Source organism: Hemiscyllium ocellatum, chromosome 1, assembly GCF_020745735.1.
Source record: "Hemiscyllium ocellatum isolate sHemOce1 chromosome 1, sHemOce1.pat.X.cur, whole genome shotgun sequence".
Taxonomy (NCBI): domain Eukaryota; kingdom Metazoa; phylum Chordata; class Chondrichthyes; order Orectolobiformes; family Hemiscylliidae; genus Hemiscyllium; species Hemiscyllium ocellatum.
In genome coordinates this window covers 154,802,140-154,823,883 of record NC_083401.1, presented here as the reverse complement: position 1 = coordinate 154,823,883, position 21,744 = coordinate 154,802,140, and the positions used below count along the sequence as shown (strand labels likewise).

Here is a 21,744-nt window from a genome sequence, read left to right as displayed (position 1 = left end):
TAGTATTTCTGTGGACAGTCTGTATCCAGTAAAAAAAAGAGTAACTCTTCTCCAATCCTTTCAGCAAGGATATTGTGTAATAGACTGGCCTCTGGAAATCTAGTAGACACATCACTCTGGTCAACAAATACTGATTCCCACTTTTTGTTTTAGGTAGGGATACTCCGCAATTAATCCCTTGTAAATTGTGAGAATAGGTATTAAGGGTGGTGGTTTTATCACACCTGAGGATTTCCAATTACTTGATATGCATGACATGTCCAGCAAAATTCAACCACGTTCTCATGCAGACCAGACCAATAAAAACATTTTTGTATTTTAGCTTGAGTTTTCCTTACTCACAAATGATCTCCTATGTTTAAATTCATGTGCTACCTGCAGCGCCTCCTTTCTATAATCCACTGGTCATACAACCTGATGAACTTCTGGCAATTTGTATCTATCTGAATATCTGATGGTCTCCATTTCCTCATCAAACATTTGATTTTAAGATAGTATCATTCTAAGATATACTCAGATTCTTGGTCTGTGTGCGATTTTTGATACAACTGCTTTAGTTTTTCATCTTACCGTTGTAATTTAATTAATTTATCTAAACTAAAAATATCCACTTTGTCTTCCATCTGTTCTTGTTTGTTTTTTTCCTGAATCATTTGATCAAACATTGTCTCTGATAATTAAACTTCAACTTAATTATCTTTATTTCTCTGACTTCACATCCTGCTTCAACATGTGGCTTTGTTACGTTGTTATCATGCATTTTTCACCATCCCAGGACATTTTTCATGTTACACCTCAGTTGCTTGATTTTTCACTGGGCTTCTATCACAGTAGGAACCACTCTCACTTGTGATTCAATTGTATCATTGCTAAGGATAAACTGGTGTTCCCGGAACTGGGAATTTCCCCATTACTCCTATCACCATTTCAGGAGTTTTCACCAGACTCTCCAACCTCACTCCATATAATGAGAACACAACTCATTTGACCATGAATTCCATGCATTGCCAGCTTTTCTGACAATAATAATTCTGAATTACACATCTCCTCACCACTTGACATCAAAGAATGACTTGTTCCCTGACATAACTGCACATGGTCCAGTATCCTGTCACCAAGTCACCCTTTCTTTACATGTGCACTGTACATGGGCTGTGACCAGCCAGCTCAGAGCCAGTCCCTAGACTGGGGAGACCTTTTGAATCCCCTTGTTTATGTCTGTCAGCCAGGCCTCCCTAATTAGTCCAGGTTAATGACCCCAGTCAAGAATCTCATAGTCAATGAGATCAACCTGGCCATTCACTGCCATATCTCTTAAAATTTTAACTTCTTTACCTGCTCCTTCTGGCATATATGAGTAAACCTTGTCCCCCCTCAAGTAAATTATTTGAAGAAATCTGGCACTTACTTCTCAACCAACCCTTGCTCATGTCTTACAGCTTTTTAGCTTCCACTATACTTTCCTTTACCACTTCAACAAAGCTCACTGGCTTTTCCTGTTTTGCCATATCCATCTTCCCAGTGTATTTTATAAACTACCAGCACTGCAACTTTATGTGGCCGACTTTGTTGCACTGAAAACACCTGAGCATTTTTACTTCTCATTCCCCCTCATGGGTTTCCTTTTCACCCTGTGGTAATCTATCTTTCTTATCTTCAATGAGATCGCGTGTTCCCTGATCACCTGAGAATTTTTATTTTTCCCAGTTACTATCTCTCACAGACTGTAATTGATGTAGAAGTCAAACTTTGATTTGTGAACCAACCAACAATCATCTGCCATTTCCACTGTTAATCTTGCAGCTTTAACTCTCTGCTCTTCCACATGAGTTCTCACTACTTCAAGAAGTGAATATTTGAACTCATACAAAATGATCTCTCTCTAAACGCATTATGTCTTTTGACCTATTTTCAATGCCTTGATCTAGCTATCAAAATTACTTTGTTTGATCTTTTCAAAGGAGAAAGTGAGGTCTGCAGAAAAGAAGGGCTTATGCCCGAAACGTCGAATTTCCTGTTCCTTGGATGCTGCCTGACCTGCTGCGCTTTTCCAGCAACACATTTTCAGCTCTGATCTTTTCAAACTCAGTGTTCATCTGACCAGGTTCCCTCCTGATATGTTGTCCGTAGGCTTCTGGTACTAGCTCATGTGCACTTAAGATGGCATTTTTCATCTCATTATACTCCGCAGATATCCTCTCTGATGGTTATGTAAATACCTCACTCGATCTGCCAACTTTGTTTGGATTAACAATACCAACATGGTCACCGGCCATTTCATTCATTTAATCACTTTCTCAAATGAAATGAAGAAAGCTTCTACATCCTTCTCATCCAGCATAGACATATTTAGACAGATCCCCACTTGGCCAATGGTTACACTACCCTCTACACTAAGCCGACCTTCTACCTTCACCACTGCACTTTTAATTCGACCTTCCTCTCGAATTGCCAGCTTCTGAAGTTCAAGCATAATCTCTTTCTGCTCTTCCTCTGTTTTTAATCACAATTCAAGCTGCCTCATTTTCAGTCGAATGTCAGCCATTTCCGCAGACTCTGCTGGCAGTCCTGGCAATTATAAATGTTGCATGGTTGCCACAACCAGCCCCGTTCCTTTCTGACACAGACAACTCCGACTCTAGCTTGTTTGCTGATTCTGAAAGCCTTGCCTTCTCACTTTCTGTAAAACTCTCGAAGTGACCTCTTCCACCTCCAGGAAACTCTGAATGAAAGAGCCATTACTACACGAGGCACATCCTATTTAAACCAAACGGGTTCCGCACCCGAAATCATAGACCCGAACACTGACCATTGCCTCTGTGTCCAATAATCCAAAATTCAACTCGGAATTAGAAATTTTGACCCCAACAAGAGCACCCAATTTGTTATGGACCACACCAAATCCCCTCCAAATGCTCACAAAATAGTCTGGACCCTATGTTGTCTTATTTTTAAGGTAAATATAAAATGTTGCATTCCAGGTATAATTTGATTGGTGAAACCATTAAAGCAAAAATCACTTCATTCATCCACTAGGGTTGATCAGAGGATCATAGAATCCCTAGTGCAGTTAGAGACTATTCAGCCCATCAAGTCTACACTTACCCTCCAAACAACAAACCCACCCAGACCTGCACTACACCTGTGAACCTACATTACCCATGGCTAATCCTTCCAACCCTGGACATTGTGGGGTGACTTAGGGTCAATTCACCCTAACCCACACATCTTTTGGTTTGTGTGAGGAAACCGGAGCACCTCTCTCTAGAGGAAACCTGCACAGACACAGGGAGAATACGAAAACTCTATACAGACAGTTGCCCGAAGCTGGAATCAAACTGGGTTCTTGGTGTTGTGAGTCATCAATGCTAACTACTGAGCCACTGTGCCATCCTAAACATTGGAAATGCTTATTTTGCTGAAATCTGTGTTAAAATACAACAAAATAAAGATGAAATTGGAATAACAACTGGAAAATTTAACAGAATAATAGACACTGTAACTATTTATTAGAACCTAACATTTTCTTATTTCAAAAGGAAAGTGTAAGATACTGCATTCCAGATTTAATTCGATTGGTCAAACTACTTGATTTAAAGCAAAATTTAAAAAAATTATTCATTCACTATAATTAAAATACAACAAAAGAAAGAAGGAACTAGAATGACAATGCTGTTAGATATCTTAGGGGAATACTTGATATTGTAGCTATTACTAAGTTACTGTTCCAACATAGTAATGTCCCATAAACACATCCTTGCAAAAGGCAAATTCAGAAAACAGATTGTCTCATATGCAAGTCCGGCAATCCAGGAGACAAAAAAAATCAAGAGAAAACTCTGAGAGAGAGTATTGGCCTAGAGAGATTTACTACTGCTTCCAACCCTACTGAGTCCCCAGCAACAACTGCTGAAAATTAAAACTAAAATTCCTGATTGTGTGGGAGCTCGACCACACCCACTCAGTCTACTTCTATTGCTCTAACTTTGAAAAGAAGAGCCAGGGCCGCACAAGCCTGTTTAGTAGCTTTGGTAGACTGCTCAATAACTATCTTAAAATGGCTCTTCAAATGAATCTTCAAAATGCGCCTCTTAAAGCCAAAGTATCGTCACAGTAATAAGAAGAGGTTAAACATGTCTGTGAATGCTTCCACACAGGATCTGAGTGCATGGCTGGGGACTCTGTCTGGGTCACTTTCTTTCTTTCGCAAGAAGGCCAATCTAACATCTGTGGCAGTGACCATGGATACAGGTGCATCTGAGGGTGATGGGATAGGTGACATTTCACTGACCTTCTGTTCAGAGCCAGTGTAGAATGCATTGAGCGCATCAGGTAGGGATGTACTATTGACTACAATTCTGTTCAACTTCACTTTGGAGCCCATTAAGTCACATAACCCTGGGCACGGATGATCAGTGTCCGTATGGTTGGTCTGGGTTTCAAGCTTAGTTTGGTATTGCTTTTTGGTGTCTCTGATGGCCATACGAAGGTCGTATCTGCATTTCCTGTATAGGTCAGAGTTACCCAATATGGTTGCCTCAGACTTGGACTTCAGTAGAACAGAGAACAGTACAGCACAGTACAGGCCCTTCGGCTCCCGAAGTTGTGCCGACCTTTCGTCCTACTCTCAGATCAAACTAACCTACATACCCTTCATTTTACTATCATCCATGTGCCTATCCAAGAGTCATTTCAATGTCTTTAATGTATGTGACTCTACTACCACCGCTGGCAGTGCATTCCATGCACCCACCATTCTCTGTGTAAAGAACCTGCCTCTGACATCCCCCCTAAACCTCTCCTCCAAGCACCTTAAAATTATGCCCCCCTCGTAATAGCCATTTTCGTCCTGGAAAAATGTCTCTGACTATCCACTCTATCTATGCCTCTTATCATCTTGTATACCTCTATCAAGTCACCTCTCATCCTCCTTCGCTGCAATGAGAAAAGTCTTAGCTCCCTCAAGCTTTCTTCAGAAGACATGCCCTCCAGTCCTGGCAGCATCCTGGTAAATCACTTTTTTTACCCTCCTGAAGCTTCCACATTTTTCCTATAATGAGGCAACCAGAAATGAACACAATATTCTAAGCATGATGTACCCAGGGCTTTATAGAGCTGCAGCATAGCCTCACAGCTCTTAAACTCAATCCCCCCATGAATGAAAACCAACACACCATACCCCTTCTTAACAACCCCATTAACTTGGGTGGCAACTTTGTGGGATTTATGGACCTGGACCACAAGATCCCTCTGTTCCTCCACACTACCAAGAAACCTGTCTTTAACCCCGTATTCTGCATTCAAATTCAACCTTCCAAAATGAATCACTTCACACTTTTCCAGGTTGAACTCCCATCTGCCACTTCTCAGCCCAGCTCTGCATCCTGTTGCAACCTACAACAGCCTTCCACACTAACCACAACTCCACCAACCTTCCTGTCATCGGCAAACGTACTAACCAATCCTTCCATTTCCTCATCAACTCATTTATTAAAATCACAAAGAGCAGAGGTTCCAGAACCGATCCCTGCAGAGTACCAGTGGTCACCGAGCTCCAGGCTGAGTAGTAGGGAGTGGATCCATCATGTCTGGTTGGGAAACATTCAGATTTATTTCTTCGGCACTTACTTATGAAAACTGTGACAGTAGTGGAGTACTTATTTATGGTTGGCCACTGAGTTCTTGAACATGGCCCAGTCCTTTGACCCTAAGTAGTCCCAGAGAAGCCATTCCCTTGCCTCAGAACAACACTGTGTACTTTATTTCCTGGGAAAGACTGGTGGATAGATAAATGGAGATAATGTGAACATGCTTAGAATCAGAATGACAGTTGTGTTCACAAAATAACTGAGTGCTACTTTGACAGAGCATGCTTGTCAAAGCAGAGTGACCTTAGTAAGATGTAGAGTGCAGAATGATCGTAATAGCATTGAGACTTGAAGGATTATATAAAATGATCAATTCAATAAATATGGTTTGAATTAAAATGCTCTTGAGTTTAGATGATTGAAAGGTGTTGCTTATAAAATTTGGTAGGATAGAATCTAGAACAAGTGATCATGGAATAAAAGGACGAAAGGGCAAGATTTAATTGGTTCAGTTGAGACCAAGAAGATCTCGTAAACTTTGGTTCATCATGGAATCCCAACTGGGTTTTATGCTCCTCAGTCATTCCTTAATTGCTTGTACTCAAGACTTCCTATTTTTCAATCTTTGGGAATACCTTGGCATGAAGGGTAATTTACTTCCTTTCTGATTTGATGGGTTCTGAGTTGACTGATAGTCCTGTGCAGAATGTGGAGACTCTACCATATGCAGGGCCAGTGGTGATTGGAGGATCGTGTAGATGAGTAATTGGGAAGATTGAATCATAGAGTTTTAAAATACAGAAAGAGGCCATTTGACCTGTTGTGTCTGTGTACTGGCTTCCAAAAAGCCACCAGTTAGTCCCACTCTCCAGCCCATCTAGGTAGCTGTTTAAATTAATCACTTTCAAATATATATCCAGTTCTGTTTTGAAGCCTCCACCAGTCTTCCAGGCAGCACATTCCAAATCCTAACAGCTCTATGAGTAAAGATGCTCTCATTTCAGTCTTAGCTCTCTTGCTAACAATCTTGAAATTGTTACCTCCAGTTACTGACATACCAGCTAGTGGAAACAGAATATCCATCACTCATCTGTCAAAATTGTCCATATTTTTGAACACCTCAATAAGGTCACCTCTTAATTTTCTACTTGCTCTAATTCTTTTTAATGTCCAAAACTCTTCATTCTAGGAAATCTCCTTTGAAATCTCTCCACGCCTTTAATGTCCTTCCTGAAAACACAATACAGAGGAACCTTGATTATCGGAAGGACTCGGGCAGGGAGTATTTAATTTGGTTAATTGAATTCCAGATAATCAAATGCTGGATAACATAGATTAGCCAAGCATTGGGACTTTCGATCTTGCCGGATAATCCAATATTCGGATAATCTAATGTCATATAATCGAGGTCCCTCTGTAGGCCAAATGTGATCTGACCAATGATTTGTAGTACCGTATTCTGAATGCCACTATATACCAGCTTGAGCACTCTCTTCTATCCCTCAAGGTTGCTTCTCCGTGTTCCCAAAGAAACCTTTTCTATTTCACTGTCTTCAGAGCAAGGATATTTCCCTCCATTTTGATTACATCATCACCATTCCCCTCCCTCCTCCAACCAACAACACACAGGTACACACACACACACACACACACACACACACACACGTGCACACACACACACACACACACACACACACAAACACACAGGTATATACACACACACACACACACGCATCCACACACACAGGTACAGACACATACACACACACACACACGCATCCACACACACACATCCACACACGCATACACACACACACACATACACAGACACACACACATGCACACATACACCTTCTTTGCATTGGCTTGCCCTGTGGAAAGCTAAACTATTTTTGACTATTGATGCTGACCATTAATACTTATTATGCACCTATATCCTTTATTTCCATGCCATCCTCTATTTCCCTTTCTCTTTTGCTCTGGACACTCTCAGCATCTGTCCCACGTGCTCCGCAACTACACTGGCACCACCCCCCACCTTTTCCTCCGCTACATCGATGACTGTATCGGCGCTGCCTCGTGCTCCCACGAGGAGGTTGAACAGTTCATCAACTTTACTAACACCTTCCATCCCGACCTGAAATTCACCTGGACTGTCTCAGACTCCTCCCTCCCCTTCCTAGACCTTTCCATTTCTATCTCGGGCGACCGACTCAACACAGACATCTATTATAAACCGACTGACTCCCACAGCTACCTGGACTACACCTCCTCCCACCCTGCCCCCTGTAAAAACGCCATCCCATATTCCCAATTCCTTCGTCTCCGCCGCATCTGCTCCCAGGAGGACCAATTCCAACACCGCACAACCCAGATGGCCTCCTTCTTCAAGGACCGCAGATTCCCCCCAGACGTGATCGACGATGCCCTCCACCGCATCTCCTCCACTTCCCGCTCCTCCGCCCTTGAGCCCCGCTCCTCCAACCGCCACCAAGACAGAACCCCACTGGTTCTCACCTACCACCCCACCAACCTGCGCATACAACGTATTATCCGCCGCCATTTCCGCCACCTCCAAACGGACCCCACCACCAAGGATATATTTCCCTCCCCTCCCCTATCAGCGTTCCGCAAGGACCACTCCCTTCGTGACTCCCTTGTCAGATCCACCCCCCCCACCAACCCAACCTCCACCCCCGGCACCTTCCCCTGCAACCGCAGGAAATGTAAAACTTGCGCCCACACCTCCACACTCACTTCCCTCCAAGGCCCCAAGGGCTCCTTCCATATCCGCCACAAGTTCACCTGTACCTCCACACACATCATCTATTGCATCCGCTGCACCCGATGTGGCCTCCTCTATATTGGTGAGACAGGCCGCTTACTTGCGGAACGCTTCAGAGAACACCTCTGGGCCGCCCGAACCAACCAACCCAATCACCCCGTGGCTCAACACTCTAACTCCCCCTCCCACTCCACCGAGGACATGCAGGTCCTTGGACTCCTCCACCGGCAGAACACAACTACACGACGGCTGGAGGAGGAGAGCCTCATCTTCCGCCTGGGAACCCTCCAACCACAAGGTATGAATTCAGATTTCTCCAGCTTCCTCATTTCCCCTCCCCCCCACCTTGTCTCAGTCGGTTCCCTCAACTCAGCACCACCCTCCTAACCTGCAATCCTCTTCCTGACCTCTCCGCCCCCACCCCACTCCAGCCTATCACCCTCACCTTAACCTCCTTCCACCTATCCCACCTCCATCGCCCCTCCCCCTAGTCCCTCCTCCCTACCTTTTATCTCAGCCTGCTTGGCTCTCTCTCTCTTATTCCTGATGAAGGGCTTATGCTCGAAACGTCGAATTCTCTATTCCTGAGATGCTGCCTAACCTGCTGTGCTTTGACCAGCAACACATTTGCAGCCTCCTCTCCATTGGTCAACAGTGTAAAACCACCATTTTCCAGCCCGCTTCAATTCCAGAGAAGAGTCAGATCAAACACAGAAAGTTAGCTTTATTTCTTTCTGCACAAATGTTGCTAGACCTACTGAGTTTCTCTGGCACATCCTGGTTTTATTTCAGACCTCCAGCATCCGCAGTTCTCCATTTTGATCAGTCACAAGCCAAAAACTCCCATTAGCCAGTGGGGAGTTTTGACCTCGACAATGCAGGTTGAAGAAATGAAGAACTGCCAATCAATAAGAAGTCCAACAGCTCTTCAATCCCAATATTAATGCTGAAACTGGTGGCCACTTCTAGCTAAATGGAGGAATTCGTTTTGTGAGGATCACTAGAACAGGTTTTGCCAGACTCCATGGAAATGGGTGGGATTCATCATTAGGTTCTTTCAGCCATGCAGTTCTTGCTGCTTTTGGGGCCATTCATGGTCCACAGAGTTCCTAGTCAGGTAAGTCTCCAAATCCACAAGGAGACAGCCAGGATGTACCTAGCATTCTGCCAATCTATTGACATACTCAGTTGCTGCTACTAGTATTGGTGGAAACAGCCCCTCAAGTAGATAATTTTTCACCTTCCCCACTATGTTAAATGCCAGTGGTGTCAGGGGATAATAGCTTTACCCTGTCCTTGGAACCATAATTTTGCAAACCTCTATCAGGTCGCCCCTCAACCTCCATCTTTCCAGTGTAAACAATCCAAGTTTATCCAACATCTCCTCATAACTAAAATCCTCCAGACCAGACAACATCCTCGTAAACCTTCTTTGCATCCACTCCAAAGCATCCACATCCTTCTGGTAGTGTGGCAACCAGAACTGCATGCAATTTTCCAAATGTGGTCTAACTAAAGTTTAGTTCAGCTGTAAGATGACTTGCCAACTTTTATGATTGATGACCCAGCCAATGAAGGCAAGCATGCTGAATGCTGTCTTGATCACCTGATCCATCTGTATTCCCACTTTCAGGCATCTGTGAACCTGAACACCCAGATCCCTTTGAACATCAATGCTCCAAAGGTTTCTGCCATTATTGGATAATTTGGACCTGAATTTGATCTTCCAAAACTTATAGTCTTGCATTTGTCTGAATTAAACTCCATCTACCATTTCTCTGCCCAAGTCTGCAATATATATATAATATAATATATATATATATATATACTGCTGTATCATTTGACAAACCTCCTCACTATCTACAGAGTCATAGAGCCTACAGAATGGAGAAGCCCTTTCAGCCCAAATTGGTCCATGTTGACCAAAATGTTCACTGACACTAACACCATTTTGCTGTAGGCCCATATCATTCTGAACCTTTCCTATCCATGATTTGCCCAAAATCCCTTTTAAATGTCTTTAAAGTACTTCCACCAACAGCCGATTCCATATGCATGGCACCCCCTATGTAAAAACATTACCCCTCAGGTTCTCTTTTATTCTTTCCCCTCTAACCTTAACCTGATGACCTCTAGTCCTCTATTCCCCTACCTTGGGAAAAAAGACTGAGTGCATTCACCCTATCCATGCCTCTCATGATCTTATACACCTCTCTAAGGTCCCCCTCAGTCTCCTACATTATAAAGAAAAACGTCCTAGCTTGTCTAACCTCTCCCTATAACTCACACGTTGAATATTGGCAACATCCTTGTAAATTCCTTCTGTACTTTTTCCACTTCAATAGCATCCTCCCATTAACAAGGTGACCAAAGTTGAACACAATACTCTAAGTGCTGCCTCACCAATGTCCTGTAAAACTGCAACATAACTCGCTAACTTTGATACTCAGTACCTTGACTGATCAAGATTGATGAATTCCACCAATTTCAGTGTCATCCGCTAACTTATTAAACAGACCACCTACATTTCTTTATGAACAACAAAGGTCCCAACACTGATCCTTGCGGAACACCACTCGTGTCTGCTACTTCTACTACTACTGTCTGTCTTCTGTGTTGAAACCAGTTATGTATTCGATGTAAGGCATTCATTAAGGATCTTATCCATTTCCTCTGGCTCCACACATAACCTCCCTACTTTATCATTTAGAAGGCCTACTGTTTACCTAACTTCACTCTTCCTCATAATATATGCTTAAAATACTTGGGATTCTCCTTAACACTGCTGGTCAAGGAGATATCATAGCCCCTTTTAGCCCTCCTCCTAACTCACTGTTTGACCTCCTTTCTACTTTCTCTATATTCTCCATTGATTCATCAGTTTTTAGTTGCCAAGATATTAGGTATGCTTTTTTTTTTGACTATGCTAATTATTTCCTCTGTTATTCAAGATTCTCCAATCCTGCCTTTCCTGTCCTTATAGGTATTTTCAAAGGAATCCTGCATGTTCTGGATTCTAATCAAGTGTTCCTTAAAAGACTCCCACATGTTAATGTCGATTGTCCCTCAGTTGCTTCCAAGGTACATGCTCCAATCCTTGCCTAATTCAGTTGTAGTTGGCCTTCCCCCGGTTTAAAACATTTGTCTGAGGTCCACTCGTGTCCTTGTCAAAAGTATCTGAAAACTCATGGAATTATGGTCACTATTCCCTAAGTCCTCGACCACTGTAACTTCGGTACCAATACCAGGTTCAATATGGCCCCCTCCCTCATTGGACTATCCACATACTGTTTCATTAAATCTTCCTGGACACATCTAAAAAATTGCTTCCCATCCCATTTCTGTATTCTAAATTTTGCATGTAAGTTCAGTAATTAGTTATTTTGTTTGTATGTTTCAGAAATGTACGGAAAAGGAAATGGAGACAGAAAAGATTTTATTTAAACATTTCATTTGAATAAATGGAAAACAAAATGGTTACATTTTTCTTTATTTTCTTTGATCTATATATTAGTGTTATATCTTTCTGCTGACATGCTTGACTCAAAAAATAATTTTGTTGAAAACAATCCAATACTGTCAGAAAAAATATGTTCTCTCTGTTTGTGAAAGGTTTGCCATCAGCTATTACAGCACCTTGTTCTTTTCTGCAAGTCCTTTCCATTGATATACAGTCACCAAAGTGGCTATTTAAAAATCATTGCTTTAACTCTTAACATTAAAACAATTAGTGGATTCGTAACCACTGTGATTAATGACAGCTATAAATGGAGAGCTTTGTTGAACCTTTTTCAACACTTTGGATTGTACATTTGCCATTTTTTTATTGTTGGTAGAATAGTTGCCCAGATTTATCTAAATGTCATTTTTGAGGTGAACAAAATATTGTATTTTTAAGTAATATCACTTTCATTTATATCAGGAATGTTTTTACATGATTTATCTGTTTTGCAAATACATGTACTGCAATAAGTGTAAAACTGTGATGCTTATTTTAATTAAATAATTTCCACTAAACTATTGATTCTGTTCCACAGGATTTTGGAGATGATGGTTCTCTATATATAACCAAGGTTACAACAACTCACATGGGAAACTATAGTTGTTATGCCGATGGCTATGAAAAGCTCCATCAGACTCATATCCTGCAAGTAATTGGTAAATATGATCTGTCAGTATGATTGCATATAATATCATAACCCATGGTATCTTGTTCCATGTAGGAGTTCAATCAAAGGATAGTGAGCCATGAAAATGTGGCTGGCTTACATTATGCAACCTATAGCAACCATGATATTTTCAATATTTGAAAGTTAAATAGGATGGGATTGAGATTCATAAGGAGGTGTTAGCCATTCTAGAAAGTTTGTAAACAAATAAGTCCCCTGGACTGGATGAGATTTATCCCAGAATTCTCTGGGAAGCTAGGGAGGAGACTGTGGAGCCTTTGACTTTGATCTTTATGTCATCATTGTCTACAGGAATAGGGCCAGAAGACTGGAGGATAGCAAATGTCCCCTTGTTCAAGAAAGGAAGTGGAGACAACCCTGGTAATTATAGACCAGTGAGCCTTACTTCGATTGTGGATAAAGTGTTGGAAAGGATTGTAAGAGATAGGATTTATAAATATCTAGAAAGAAATAATTTGATTAGGGATAGTCAGCAAGGTTTTATGAAGTGTAGGTCATGCCTCACAAACCTTATTGAGTTCTTTGAGAGGGTGACCAAACAGGTGGATGAGGGTAAAGTGGTTGATGTGTTGTAAATGTATTTCAGTAAGGTGTTTGGTAAGGTTCCCCATGACAGGCTGTTGCACAAAATACAGAAGCATGGGATTGAGGGTAAGTTAACAGTTTGGATCAGAAATGGTATGCTGAAAGAAGACAGAGGTTGGTTGATAGGAAATGTTCATCCTGGAGTTCAGTTACTATTGATGTATCACAAGGATCTGTATTGGGGCCACTGCTGTTTGCCGTTTTATAAATGACCTGGATGAGAGCATAGAAGGATGGGTTAGTAAATTTGCAGATGACTCTGAAGTCAGTGGAGTTATGGGCAGTGTAGAAGGATGTTGCGGGTTACAGAAGGCCATAGATAAATTGCCAAGTTGGGCTGAGAGATGGCAAATGGAGTTTAACGCGGAAAAGTGTGAGGTAATTCACTTTGGAAAAAGTAAAAGGAATACAGAGTAATGGGCTACTGTTAAGATTCTTGGTAATGTGGATGAACAGAGAGGTGTCGGTGTCCCTATGCATAGATCCCTGAAAGTTACCACCCAAGTTGATAACGTTGTTAAGAAGCCTTATGATGTATTTGCTTTTATTGGTAGAGGGATTGAGTTTCGGAGCTATGGGGTCATGTTGCAGATGTACAAAACTAGTGCGGCTGCACTTAAAGTATAGCATACTGTTCTGATTGCTGCATTATAGGAAGGATGTGGAAGCATTGGAAAGGGTTCAGAGGAGATTTACCAGGATGTTGCCTAGTATGGAAGGCAGGTCTTATGAGGAATGGCTGAGGAATTTGAGGCTGGTTTCATTAGAGAGAAGAAGGTTGAGAGGTAATTAAATAGAGACATACAAGATGATCAGAGGATTAGACAGAGCCCTTTCCCTCGGATGGTGACAGCTAGCATGAGGAGATGTAACTTTAAATTAAGGGGTGATAGATGGAGGACAGATGTCAGAGGTAGGTTCTTTACCCAGAGAGTAGTAAGGGTATGAAATGCCCTGGATGCCTCATTCCTGATGAAGGACTTATGCCAGAAACTTCAATTCTCCTGCTTCTCAGTTGCTGCCTGACCTGCTATGCTTTTCCAGCAAAGGAGGTTACCTCAGATTACAATGGGATGTTGATCAGATGGGCCAATGGGCTGAGGAGTGGGAGATAGAGTTTAATTTAAATAAATGCAAAGTGTGCTACATTTTGGAAAGCAAATCTTAGCAGGATTTATACACGTCTTGGTAAGGTCCTAAGGGGTGTTGCTGAACAAAGAGACCTTGGAGTGCAGGTTCATAGCTCCTTGAAAGTGGAGTTGCAGGTAGATAGTATAGTGAAGAAGGCGTTTGGTATGCTTTCCTTTATTGGTCAGAGTACTGAGTACAGGAGTTGGGAAGTCATGTGGCAGCTGTACAGGACATTGGTTAGGCAGGCCACTATTGGAATATTGTGTGCAATTCTGGTCTCCTTCCTATGGGAAAGATGTTGTGAAACTTGAAAGGGTTCAGAAAAGATGTGCAAGGATGTTGCCAGGGTTGGAGGTTTTGAACTATAGGGAGAGGCTGACCAGGCTCGGGCTGTTTTCCCTGGAGTGTCAGAGGTTGAGGGGTGACCTTATAGAGGTTTTCAAAATTATGAGGGGTATGGATAGGATAAATAGCAAAGTCTTTTCCTCGGTGTGGGGGAGTCCAGAACTAGAGGGCATAGGTTTCGGGTGAGAGAGGAAAAATATAAAAGAGATGTAAGGGGCAACCTTTTCACACAGAGGGTGGTACGTATATGGAATGAGCTGCCAGAGGAAGTGATAGAGGCTGGTACAATTGCAAAATCTTAAAGGCATTTGGATGGGTATATGAATAGGAAGGGTTTGGAGGGATATGGGCTGGTGCTGGCAGGTGGGACTAGATTGGATTGGGATATCTGGTCGGCATGGACGGGTTAGACCAGACGGGTCTGTTTCCGTGCAATTCTGGTCTCCTTCCTATTGGGAAGATGTTATGAAACTTGAAAGGGGTCAGAAAAGATTTTCAAGGATGTTTCCAGGGTTGGAGGACTTGAGCTATAGGGAGAGGCTGAACAGACTGGGGCTGTTTTCCCTGGAGTGTCAGAGGCTGAGGGGTGACCTTATAGGTAAAAAGTGAGAACTGCAGATGCTGGAGATCAGAGCTGAAAATGTGTTGCTGGTTAAAGCGCAGCAGGTCAGGCAGCATCCAAGGAACAGGAAATTCGACATGCAGTACCTTGGACTCCTCCATCGCCAGAACATAACAACACGACGGTTGGAGGAAGAGCACCTCATCTTCAGCCTGGGAAGCCTCCAACCACAAGGGATGAACTCAGATTTCTCCAGTTTCCTCATTTCCCCTCCCCCCACCTTGTCTCAGTCGATAACCTTGAACTCAGCACCGCCCTCCTAACCTGCAATTTTCTTCCTGACCTCTCCGCCCCCACCCCACTCCGGCCTATCACCCTCACCTTGACCTCCTTCCACCTATCACATCTCCATCGCCCCTCCCCCAAGTTCCTCCTCCCTACCTTTTATCTTAGCCTGCTGGACACACTTTCCTCATTCCTGATGAAGGGCTTTTGCCCGAAACGTCGAATTTCCTGTTCCTTGGATGCTGCCTGACCTGCTGCGCTTTAACCAGCAACACATTTTCAGGGTGACCTTATAGAGGTTAACAAAATTATGAGGGGCATGGATAGGGTAAATAGGCAAGTCTTTTCCCTGGGATTGGGGAGTCCGGAACTAGAGGACATAGGTTTAGAGTGAGAGAGGAAAAATATAAAAGAGACCTAAGGGGCAACATTTTCACACAGCGGGTGGTACTTGTATGGAATGAGCTGCCAGAGGAAGTGGTGGAGGCTGGTACAATTGCAACATTTAAAGGGCATTTGGATGGGTATATGAATAGGAAGGGTTTGGAGGGTTTGGAATATGGCCCGGGTGCTCACAGGTGGGACTAGATTGGGTTGGGATATCTGGTCGGCATGGACAGGTTGGACGGAAGGGTCTGTTTCCGTGCTTTACATGTCAATGACTGACTCCCAACAACCACAACCATCTTCCTTTGTGGCTTCCTTGGTCTCAGTGTGGGTTATAATGTCTAGATCTACCCATTCCCTCTGCAACATATGGAATTAGTGAATTCCTGACTCCCATCACATTACTCTTCGCTCCCTTATTTTCCTTCCCTTGTTTTGATAACTTCCTGCTCCAAGTTGCCATGGTCCACATTCTTGCTACTTGCCACAATCTTTATACTTTTTGTTCCTCACAGGGACCAAGTGCGTTTTGAATAAGCTTTGTTTTTTATCTCACCCAGAACACCGTTAGACTGTGCCTTGTTGATAATACCAATTTTAGTCTGCACAAATGTTCCTCCAACAGGTGTGACTGAAATTTGGAGCAAACTATCTTGTGATCCCTTCCCTGGTCTAAAGGTTATGGCCCAGTTATCAGTGGCACACAACTTCAGTGTTGTTCAACTAAATGTGGTAGTACTTTGCAAAACTACTAAAAATCAAAGTCCCCTTAAATATTGCACCTCTCCACATTAAATAATCGCTAAAGTTTACTACACATCAGAGGTTATCATAATACTGCAAATGGCTGTCCCCCTTTAAAACCATGATTTTCTCAACCCTGCATCTTGAAGTAATGTTACCTCATGTGGTATTTCTGAAAAATAATTGCCCAATCCTGGATGGCATGGTGGCTCAGTGGTTAGCACTGCTGCTTCCCACTGATAGGGACGTGGATTCAATTCCTACTTTGGATGACTGTCTGGGTGTTCTGGTTTCCTCCCACAACCCAAAGATCAGCAGGTCAGTGAATTGGCTGTGCTAAATTGCCCATAGTGTTAGTTGCATTTATCAGTGTTAAATATAGGGGGAGTAGGTTAACCATCAGAGGGTTGGTGTGGATTTGTTGGGTCGAAGGGCCTGTTTCCATATTGTAGGGAATCTCGTCTTTTAAAAAAAATCTATCACTTTAAGATTTTTCCTTTTACAGTCTATCAGAACAGTCCCTACTCATATCAAACGTGTGAGCTGATGCATTTTAATGTTGTTTTCACATTTCCTGTCAATTCTTTCAAAAAGGCTACTTTACATCAAAGAAGACACTTACTCTTCATAAATTTGTCTCCTGTTTTCAGGGACTTATTCCAGCAACCTGGAGGCACATGCATCTTTTCAGGCAGCCTCAATAGAGGCTGATGAGTTTATCGATAGTCTTGGCATGATTTTCCAATTGGTCCATACATTAGGCAGACTGTCATAATTTGGTTCTTTCTTAACTCAGTCCTGGCTCTTATTTTTCTCGATCAAAACGGCTTTAACTTTCTCCTGAAGGCTTTCTATTCACCAATGTTGTGTTCAGATCAAATATTGTGGCCGTATGTGTGTTTTTTTTGGAACGGTCTACATGTTGGGGTTTCTAGTGGTGAGAAGTCATGGATAATGTTGCAAAAGATAATTATTCCTGGAGGGAGAATTTCATTGTGAGGGTGCACCTGATGAGTTAGAGTCATAGTCATTGCAACATCAAGGTCGATATGGAATCATAGAAACATTCTTCAGCCACCAAATTTGTACCTGTCCAAAATAACCACCTAACTATTTTATTCCCATTTTCCAGCCTAGTATACCTTGGGACCACAAATGTACATGTATGTACTTCCGAAATGTTACATGTGTTTCTGTTTCTTTCAACCCTAAACAAAGTGAGTTCCAGATTCCCACCAGCCTCTGGATTTAAAATAAAACCTCACATATCTTTTAAATTTGCTGCCTCACAACCCAAACCTGTACTCCCTGTCATTGATCCCTCAAAGAGGGAGAAAGGATTCTTTGCTTCTACCCCTGTCTATACCCCTCACAATTTCATACCTCAATCATGTCCCACCTCAGTTTCTTCTGCTCCTAGGAAAGCAATCCATCCACTCACTCTTCGGAATAAGATCTCTGCAAGCCCAAGCCATATTCTGGTCAAATCTCCTCTGCGCCCTCCTCAGTGCAGTTATTTCTCTCCTGTAATGTGAATTCCAGAACTGCACACAATACTCTTAACTGTGGCCAAATTTATGTTTTCTACAGTTCCAGCGGAATCATACTCATCTTAAACTTTATGCGTCAGCTAATAAAAGCAGGTATCCCACACGCTTTCTTAACCATTTCATTTGCCTGCTCTGCTACTTTAAGGGACCAGTGGACAAGGGTCCCACTGACCTTCAGTGCTCCACTGGGTCCTACCAATCATCATGTATTCCCTTGGCCTGCCCAAATGTGTCACCTCACACATATTTGAATTGAATTCCATTTGCTACTGAAAACCCATCTAGCAAGTCCATCTATATCCTCCTGTAATTTAAGGCTAACCCCTCACATTAGCCACCCCACCAATTTTTGTATCACCTGATGATCCTTCCTACAATCAAGTCTAAAACCATTTCTCTGTGCCACAGACAACTAGTGCTCCAGCACTGATCCCCGCAGAATCCCACTGAGAAAAGGCTTCCTGTCACAAAAACACCCTTACACCATTCCCCTCTGCTTTCTGCCACACTTAGCCAATTCTGGATCCAGTTTTCTTCCCATGGCTCTTACCTTTGCTCTCAGTCCCCCTTATCAAAAGCCTTGCTGAAGCCCAAATGGACAACAAAGAATATATTAACTGTTTACCTGTTTGAAAATTTCAGTCAAGTTTGTCAGACATGACCTCGCATTAACAAAGCCATACTGACTGTCCTTTATTAATCCTTTCCTTTCCAAATGTTGTCCCTCAGAATTGCTTCCAATAGATTCCCCACTATTGAGGTTAGACTGAATGACCTGAGGGTTCCTAGTTTATTTCTCGCTCCTTTTTTTGAATAGTAGTATCACATTGGCTGCTGTGCAGTCCTCTGGAATCTCTCCTGTGGCCAGAGGGGAATTGAATTCTGTTGCAAACATCCTGCTCTTTCCTTCCTTATCTCACTCAACAGCCTGGAAATATTTCATCCAGCCATAGAGATTTACCTATTTAAGTCTGCCAGACCAATCAGAACCTCCTCCCTGTCTATGTTATTTATTTAATCATATTACTGTACTTATTCCTGATTTCTAAATTCTCAGTGTTACTTTCACGACTGAACACAAGCAAAATATTCATGCAGATCCCTGTCTATGTTCTCTGACTCCACACACAAATTACCACTATGGTCCTTAATGAGCTCTACTCTTTTCCTACTTATCCTTTTGTCCCGTTGTAAAATAACTTCCCAGCCATTATTTTCTGATATTCCTTTTGGTCTCCTGATTTCCTTTTCATGTCTCCTTTTGCACATCTGCACTGTTGTAAGGCTTCTGCTAATTTAAGTCCTCAGGATCTGAACATAGAACAATACAGCACAGAACAGGCCCTTCAGCCCCGATGTTGTGCCGAACATTTGTCCTAGCTTAAGCACCTATCCATGTACCTATCCAATTGCCACTTAAAGGCTACTAATGATTCTGACTTTGCCACTCCCATTCCATGCCCCCACTACTCTCTGGGTAAAGAACCTACCCCTGACATTCCCCCTATACCTTCCACCCTTCACCTTAAATTTATGTCCCCTTGTAACACTCTGTTGTACCCGGGGAAAAAGTCTCTGACTGACTACTCTATCTATTCCCCTGATCATCTTATAAACCTCTATCAAGTCACCCCTCATCCTTCGCCATTCCAATGAGAAAAGGCCTAGCACTCTCAACCTATCCTCGTACGACCTATTCTCCATTCCAGGCAACATCCTGGTAAATCTCCTCTGCACCCTCTCCAAAGCTTCCACATCTTTCCTAAAATGAGGCGACCAGAACTGCACACAGTACTCCAAATGTGGCCTTACCAAGGTCCTGTACAGCTGCAACATCACCTCACGACTCTTGAATTCAATCCCTCTGTAAATGAATGCTAATACACCATAGGCCTTCTTACAAGCTTTATCCACCTGAGTGGCAACTTTCAAAGAGCTATGAACATAGACACCAAGATCCCTCTGCTGCTCCACCTTTCGAAGAACCCTACCGGTATTCCGCATTTTTATTTATCCTTCCAAAATGGACAACCTCACACTTGACAGGGTTGAACTCCATCTGCCACTCCTCAGCCCAGCTATGCATCATACCTAAGTCCCTTTGCAGCCGACAACAGCCCTCCTCACTATCCACAACTCCACCAATCTTCGTATCGTCTGCACATTTACTGACCCACCCTTCGACTCCCACTTCCAAGTCATTAATAAAAATTACAAACAGCAGAGGACCCTGATCCCTACGGAACTCCACTTGTAACTGGGCTCCAGGCTGAATATTTACCATCTACCACCACTCTTCAGGTCCCTTCTGGCTATCCTGTATCCCTCCACTGCTCTTTCTGAACCCTGTTTCCTCAACCTTATGTAAGCCTCCTTCTTCCTCTTTACTAGACATTCAACCTCCCTCATTAACCAAGGTTCCCTCACACGACCATCTCTTTCCTGCCTGACAGGTACATACATATCAAGGACACGTCGTATCTGTTCTTTGAAAAAGTTCCACATTTCCACCACATCCTTCCCTGACAGCCTATGCTCCCAACTTATGCTCCTCAGATCCTGTCTTACAGCATCGTATTTACCCTTCCCCAATTGTAAAACCGACCCTGTTGCATGCACCTATCTCTCTCCATAACCAAGGTGAAAGTCACAGAATTGTGGTCACCATCACCAAAATGCTCACCCACTAACAAGCCCATCACTTGTCCCGGTTCGTTACCAAGTACCAAATCCAATATGGCCTCCCCTCTGGTCGGACAATCTACATACTGAGTTAGAAAAGCTTCCTGGACACACTGCACAAACACCGCCCTGTCCAATCTACTTGATCTAAAGAGCTTCCAGTCAATATTTGGGAAGTTGAAATCGCCCGTGACTATTACCCTGTGGCTTCTGCACCTTTCCAAAATCTGTTTCCCAATCTGTTTCTCCACATCTCTGCTGCTATTGGGGGGCCTATAGTAAACACCCAATAAGGTGACTGCTCCTTTCCTATTTCTGCCTTCAGACCATACTACCTCCAAAGGCAGATCCCCCTCAAACTGCCATTCTGCAGCCGTTATACCATTTCTAATTAGCAATGCCAAACCCCCCCCCCCTCCTTTTTTACCACCCTCCCTAATCTTACTGAAACATCTGTAACCAGGAACCTCCAACAACCATTCCTGTCCCTCATCTATCCACGTTTCCGTGATGGCCACAACATTGTAGTCCCAAGTACCGATCCATGCCTTAAGTTCAGCCACCTTATTTCTGATACTCCTTGTGTTGAAGTATACACACTTGAACCCATCTCTGTGTCCGCAAGTATTCCCTGTCAGTGCTACCTTCTCCACAGCCTCCCTACATTCTTGGACATACTGGCAAACAGCTAGCTTACTTGCTGGACTACAAGTCCGGATCCCATCCCCCTGCCAAATTAGTTTAAACCCACCTGAAGAGTCCTAGCAAACCTACCTCCCAGGAAATTGGTGCCCTTCAGGTTCAGGTGCAACCCGTCCTGTTTGTACAGGTCCCACCTTCCCCAGAATGCAGTCCAATTGTCCAAATACCTGAAGCCCTCCCTCCTACACCATCCTTGCAGCCACGTGTT

At 43.0% G+C, this 21,744-nt stretch overlaps 1 protein-coding gene across 2 annotated transcripts in view; it reads left to right on the top strand.

The window, feature by feature from the left end:
- Positions 1-21,744, top strand: part of fstl5 (follistatin-like 5) — a 532,169-nt gene that overhangs the window by 342,858 nt on the left and 167,567 nt on the right. For both annotated transcript variants that reach the window (XM_060832827.1, XM_060832822.1), the window contains exon 7: positions 12,411-12,531. In XM_060832827.1, the coding sequence (XP_060688810.1) occupies positions 12,411-12,531 (121 nt within the window). The remainder of the gene's footprint in view (positions 1-12,410; positions 12,532-21,744) is intronic.